The 6,910-nt window shown below is 45.0% G+C and overlaps 1 protein-coding gene across 8 annotated transcripts in view; it reads right to left on the reverse strand.

The window, feature by feature from the left end:
- Window positions 1-233: 233 nt before the first annotated feature.
- dot1l (DOT1-like histone H3K79 methyltransferase) overlaps window positions 234-6,910 on the reverse strand; it is a 22,282-nt gene continuing 15,605 nt past the window's right edge. For 4 of the 8 annotated variants that reach the window (XM_019896887.1, XM_019896886.1, XM_019896888.1 and 1 more), the window contains 4 exons: window positions 6,663-6,868; window positions 5,864-5,937; window positions 5,048-5,722; window positions 2,670-3,560 (listed from right to left, as the gene is read on the reverse strand). In XM_019896887.1, coding sequence (XP_019752446.1) covers window positions 3,004-3,560; window positions 5,048-5,722; window positions 5,864-5,937; window positions 6,663-6,868 — 1,512 coding nt within the window. In that variant the 3' untranslated portion in view covers window positions 2,670-3,003. Of the gene's footprint in view, window positions 1,855-2,669; window positions 3,561-5,047; window positions 5,723-5,863; window positions 5,938-6,662; window positions 6,869-6,910 lie in introns of those variants that run through there. The other 4 variants (XR_002171338.1, XM_019896890.1, XM_019896892.1 and 1 more) reach the window with 4 other exon arrangements.

A 6,910-nucleotide genomic window follows, 5' to 3' on the forward strand; every position in this document is an offset into this window, starting at 1 on the left:
CAGAGTTTAAGAAAATGAAAACAAAACCAAAAAAAAAAAAAAAGACAGGAAAACATCCCGTCATGTTCGCTCCGCCACAGCACCTGGGCATGTTAAGGTCATGTGGTGGCTGAAGACTGAATGTGGGAGTCACAATGCAGCACCGATAGAATTTCTTTTCCTCATATATATATATATTTAGACATATGTAATTACATATTATTAAATATAGCTTTGCATTGGCAATTTTGTACAAAACAGTGGTGTTTTTTTTTTTTTTTTTGTCCACTGAATGTTTATCCAAAAGTGTTGGACACCCCAATACAATATTAAATAGAAGAAATTTAAAGGCCAAAAAGGGGGAGTTTACAAAAAATAAAAAATAAAATAAAAAAGAAATCCCTGTGTATAGCACAATGTGTCGCCTTTGATTTTTTTTTTGGGATATTTTTCCACTGGAAGAATAAATAAAATCAGGCACGGTCCAAATTTAGCACCATTGTTTTCTGACAGCGACTCACATACTATATTGCATTGTACAACATATTTCAGGATTTTTGTTTTTTTTTTAAAGAAAAAAAAAAGGGAAATAGGGGGACATAAATATATAAGTCTAACAACTGTACAGTCAAGAGAATTAATCATATTCACAGTACAAACATAAAAAACGACAACACACAAAAAAAAAAAAAAAGTGTGAAGTAGTCCAGTAGTTTGTTGTGGCAAATGGTAAAAAGATTTTCCCAGTGTGTGAGGATGTGTGTGTGTGTGTGTGTGTGTGTGTTTAGCGCATTTTCCTGTCGTAAAACCTCGGTGTCCATCCGCGGCACCCAGCAGCTCAAATAAATATACAAATTTCAGCTTAAGAAGGTTAAAAAAAAAAAATTCCTGCTTTGAGAAGGTCTCAAAGTAGTGCCACACTTGGAAAAACATGAATAATAATAATAATAATAATAATAAATACAGAAAAACATGCAGCGCTTCTGTTTTTTTTCTCTTCCTGTCATTATTATTATTGATATTATCTACCTGGATTTAGCTTCACTTAACTCGACAGCAGTGCCAGAGAGAACGAACACAGAGCACCATTTCGTAGCAGAATATTGATTTGTGTTCACGCCTTGACTGTTGCTAGGCAGAAATGAACAGATTTTGGAGTCAATGCTTTTTTTTTTTTTTTATGTCCGCCGACAAGTCCGGAACCTCTACTGATTATGTATATCAAAAGTCTGATGTTACTGAGGAGAAAAAGAAAAACGGAATTGCTTTGATCCAGTTAGAAAATCTGAGCTCGGTGAACTGAAAGCAGCCGGATTAGTTCCATTCAAGCGCTTTTTCACCGTTAACTTTTGAATGAAAGGATGGATGGATCCTAATGATACAAACCATAATGCTACAAATGCAACTGTATGTTGTTATCCAGTGTGAACGTCATCAAAACATGACTTTCCTCATCTTGTTACATAGTTCAGACGTCAGAAAAAAACAAAAAAACTAAAACAAAAAGACACGCTTGTGACATCTGAGCAGATACCAATGAACAGGTCAAACAGGAAGTGGCTCCTCCAAAAGAGGAAATCGTGTGCTTGTTGCATTAATTCATTTCTTTCTGCTTTCTAAAAAAGATTTGAGATCGAAACAAGACCGGTTCCTTTGAATTCTGCTCATGATTGCTGCAGCGTTTGTGTTTGTACATGTGTGTGTGCCTGTGTGTGTCCCTATACAGAAGCCAGTCTTGGAGGCGATCCGGTAGTCTCGACTTATTAAAGCACCAGTGAGCGAGGAGCAGAGTGCCTTGGGTCCACACCTGGATATTTGCATAGTTTTGTTGTTTTTTTTTTTTTTTTAAACGATGAGGTAGTTTTCAGCAATTACCTGAAAGGCCAAACAAAACAAAACATGTGCTCGGTCATTTTACTGACCCATAAAAAGAGAGCATTGCCCCTTTTCCAATGCAAGGTTCCACTTCCTATTGAAGTTTACCAGGTACCGTTTCGAGTACTCTAGTGGTCTAGGTTAGCCTGTTGCTGCTGCCTTATTATTGCTTGTGATCAAATTTCGCTTCATTTGTACAAAATGTATTATTTTGCTCCAGAAAATGTACCTTTGTTGATGTACAGCAGCACAGTGACAAGCAGAACAGTTGCCTTCTCATCCACTAGAGGGCAGTAGGTACATACACAGATTTGTGAGTAAATCGGGAGGAGCGCGTCACTTCAGTATATGGCCAGCCGCCAATAGCGAACATCTGTGTAGAATTCCCGTTATAAACGTATGAGAAACAAAAGCCAAATTTTAAACGCAAACAAATGCTTGACCTCCAGTTCGCTTTTTCCATGAAAAAAGGGTTTTAATATTTTAAAACATTTCTAACAAAGGCGGCCCGGTGGTCAAGTGGTTAGTGCGTCGATCTCAAAGTGCAGAGGTACCGGTTTCGATTCCAGCTCCGGCCTCCCTGTGTGGAGTTTGCATGTTCTCCCCGGGCCTGCGTGGGTTTTCTCCGGGTATTCCAGTTTCCTCCCACACTCCAAAAAAAACATGCATGGCAGGCTGATTGAACACTCTAATTGTCCCTAGGTGTGAGTGTGAACAAGAATGGGTGTTCGTTCATTTGTGTGTGCGCCCCTGCGATTGGCTGGCCACCAGTTCAAGGTGTCCCCCGCCTACTGCCGGAAGACGGCTGGGATAGGCTCCAGCACCCCCCGCGACCCTTGTGAGGATAAGCGGATTGGAAAATGGATGGATGGATTTCTAACCAAAAAAAAAAAAATGTTGATAGGTGCTGAATTGCATGTGTGCAGGGGTCCAGCGTAGTAGAAAATGAATGGAGGGATGACACTGACCCAAACACAGACTTGCAGTGGAAAAGGGGCAAACACCACGTCATACTCAAAAATGACTGTCATTCTAATATTGCAGGATGAACTTACCTTGTTCATTTAGAACAATGAACTCCCTATAAGTCCCGCTCTCTCTCTCTATCTGCCCGCAACACAACCTCCCCCAGCCCCTCAACCCCAAAACCTATCTCGGTCGGGAGCCAGGGAGCGGGGTGGTGGTGGTGAAGGTGCCATGTGTGCCCTGAGTCCTCCGCATGCTCCCGCCACCACCTGAGCTGCTGGCGGGAGGCGGCGGCGGCAAGCGGGGCGAGTAGTGCACTGCGTATGGACGAGACGTGGAGGACGACAAAGAGGAAGAAGGGGGGGCGGAGAGAACGACACAGGAGGAAGAGGAGACAGTGAGGGTGTGGACCCTCGGGTGATGAAGCGAGGCGTGCGGGAGACGGGACGCGTGGGGCGGCGGGGGGGTGTTGGCGGGCGTGGGCGCCGACGTGGAGGAGGAGGAGGGGGCGCTGTGCAGGGGCGGCGGAGGGGGCAGAGAGTGCGTGGGGGCGGAGGGGCTGTGCAGCACCGACTGGGTGCGACTATGCTGGACCTGCGACGGGGTGGGAGGGAGAGGCGAGGGCGCGGAAGCGGTTTGGGGGGAGGAGAGACTGAGCAGAGAGCCGAGGCCTCCGGAGGTGGGCAGCGACACCCCAAACTGATGGGAGGACACTGAGGGAACCGCGTGGTGAAAGGAACCTGCAAATCATATAGCAGAAATGGAGGAAGTCGAGGGGGCAAGACAGCAGGGAAGCAGATACAAGGAGCAAAGAAGAGGAGGAGGGGGTTGAGGGGGGGGGGGTAGAGAAGCAAGGGCTGAGCGAGGTAGCGCCAAGCCAGTCTCCAGATAAGCACACACAAAGCAAAACAGAGTCAGATCACTGTTCCTTTCAAAAGAACAACTGGATTTGCTTTAAAGGGGACATATTATGCTCCGAAAATGGACGATCTGGGTCTCAGGAGTGCCTGCCCACCCACTTCAGCCTTGTAAACCTTTTGTGTTGAAAGTGACACAAACAAGACTGACGGACAAGCTTTGTATCTGGCTGGGGTGTTACAGGGGGACTTGGCCCTGCATGTATGTTGTTTTTGTTTGTTTTTTGGGATGACTGAGGCAAAGTGTAAATATTTTAGAACACAATTGAAATGTTTTCAATTCAAGTAACTTGTTGCGAATTTTCTCCTGCCGCGACATTTTATTTTTGTGAGAATGAATGCCTAAATACGCCGAAATATTTTGAACCACTGAATATTGCAAAAATGTCAGTCAAGAGCTTCAGCTTAAGAGGTTGATTTGGTGGAACCCTTTTGGGTTTTGTTCGTGCACTGACACAACTTTTATTATTAATATGTATAAATTGAACAAGCAGCATTTATTTTGTTTTCAGACATGTGGACATTGACGTCAACATACAATGATTACTCGAGCTTTAACAAGTAGTTTAGATAATGTAATGTGAATATTATAAAAAATATATTCGTAATTGCTTGCACCAATACAGCAGGAAAAAGAGTCAGGGGTGAATGTGGCTCCTGAACTCAAAAATGAATGACACCCCAATTACTGGCGACAAATTAATTTTCCGGTGGAGACTTAAAGGACCAATAATTTAGAGTCTGGACGCGGAAGGGTGACCACCTCCTACTATGGAGACAAACCTGCACCCGCAAAGCAATTCGATCCGAGTGTAACAAGTGGATATTAAGTGAGCCGGAATTCTTTCTACGATACGTACTGTTTGCCGAGCAAAGTCATGGCGCCTTCTGTTTGGACACCCGGGAACTCTTAAAATCGTGGTGCAAAATAAATCCATAACATGTCTCCTTTAAATCCAGAATCAGATTTTAGTGTGCAAGTGAAATGACTCTGACAAACACACACCCACAGAAAATAACAAAACAGCCAACCTAAAAATCTTTTAGTCGGCTCAAATTGACTGTCACTTTCTTTTGTTTCCATGCAGCATTTTCCAAGGGTGTTCGCAACTGCAGCCAAGCAGCCAGTCAAAGCACAGCAGCGCAGCTAGCCGGACGTCGCAGCAACAGCTTGAACCTCCACTTACCTCACCGTTAGCGGGCCTGTTCTTTTCCCTTTCACAGGAAGGCTAACACTATCCCTCGCTCGGACTCTTTAATGCTACTGACGGGGACGAATAAAACCCGAAAACAAAACCGAATTCACTCACCTCCTGCTGCTCCACCTGCAAGCCCGGCGCTAGAGAAGCTGCCCAGGCCAGAGTGTCCATTGACCAGTCGTGTGTTGGCGCTGGCGCCGGAGCTTCCTGTCTGGGCCCCGAACAACGACTGTAAGACCGAGGTCCCTCCAAGTGGGAACTGAGAGCCCAGGTACTGACCCACTGAGGATCCTGTCGAAACAGTGACAGGGCTTCCACCGACTTTGCCGCTCAGAATGCCTGCGCCGCTACTGGCGGCGGCAGCGGCTATGAAGATGTTCTGACTGGAATGGCCGCTACTTGTCTTTAGCTCCCAATCCCGAGGGGCCTTCTGCTTCTGTACAATCTGGCGGGGGTCAGAACCGCTGCCAGCCTGACCTCCTCCGCTACCAGTGCTTCGGTTGGCAGCCTCTTGGCTCAGGAAAGGGTTGGGATTCGTGTAGCTGGATAGCTCGCCATCGTTTCCCTTCCTGGGCTGTTGATGGTGTTGTTTGTAATCGGCGTCCGAGTTTGACGCTCCCATACCAAACGGAGAGCCCCCTTGTCTGAGGTCAGAGTTGGGTTGCTTGGGGTCAGAAATGGGTGAAAAGGTTGACTTCCATTTGCTTGTAGAGGACAAGGATGAGGAAGAGGAGGAGGAGGCCTCGCTGCCTGTGCTGTGACCGCTGCTGCAGCCTGACTTCCTGCCTAGCAAACGCAACAGGAAGTGGGAAGTGGAGACTTTTTTTTTCTTTTTTGCGGTACTTTTGACAAAGTGTCTAACAAGCATGCTATTAAAACCGGCGGAAAATGTTTTAAATTGTGAAAACGTGAAGCATGGCTCATTACCTCTTTCACTTTCACCGAGTCTACCGGGTCCGTCTCTGCTCTCCAAGGATATCGTAGCAATTTTCCTTTCAATCCTACAACGGAAACAGGCACATAAAAATCCACAGAAATGCCGCTGTGTGATGAACGAGTCACCTTATACTTCGAATCACTACATTTGAGTAAAGCTTTGCTCCTAAAAAGATGTCATAGCAAGTCAAAAAAATAAAGTGAAATAAAGACAACTCAAAATCAATCCACGTTTTCTTGTTTTAAATTCAATCTTTTTAAATACTGGGTCCCTTAAAAGGTGCGATGTAAATCAAAGCTATTACTATTATTTTTTATTTATAACCAACGCAGCTGATCTTTCTCAATGGTCTGAAGGCATTTTGTGGCCCTATTTATGTAATTAATTTTTTTTACTTTAGCCTCACTTCTTAAATAATGGGCTCCGAATATGTTTATAAAGATGACATAAGTTTGTTTTCAAAGGTATTTTGAAAAATACATTTGCCTGGTTTGACTTCATGACCATGACGGGAAAATATGAGTGATACCAGAACCTGGATTGAAACTGAATATTCATTGAGTGATTCTCAATAAAAACAGACTTTTGATTGTCATCCATAGGTGGTCTTCAGTTTATGACGGAATTTTCTTCCTATGGCAACGACGTAGGAAGAAGTTGGTCCGTGCCAATAATAATCAGCCATATTTACAGTTAATATTTGAACGGAAAACCCTGACGCCGTGAATATAAACACACATTAAATGAAAAACAACATGTCGCAGGAATGACTGGTTTGAAGGGAGTTACCGTAAACTGGTGCTTTCAGCCGGGTATCCCGAGTCCTCGTCATCAGTGCTGGGCGCGGAGGAGTAACGACCGGTGCCGTTGACCTCCAGGGGGCGCTCCCTCTTCAGAACAGGAGGCTGGTCCAGGGTTGATGCACCGGGGCTGCGGCTTGATTGCTCCGGTGAAGAGATGGCGGCGATTTCCAGGGGCTGGTTAATGTTGTTCACCTGTTGATGACAGACATGAGCTCACACTTCAAGCTCCGGGGG

The sequence above is a fragment of the Hippocampus comes genome, unplaced genomic scaffold, assembly GCF_001891065.2.
Source record: "Hippocampus comes isolate QL1 unplaced genomic scaffold, H_comes_QL1_v1.1 scaffold22, whole genome shotgun sequence".
Taxonomy (NCBI): Eukaryota; Metazoa; Chordata; class Actinopteri; order Syngnathiformes; family Syngnathidae; genus Hippocampus; species Hippocampus comes.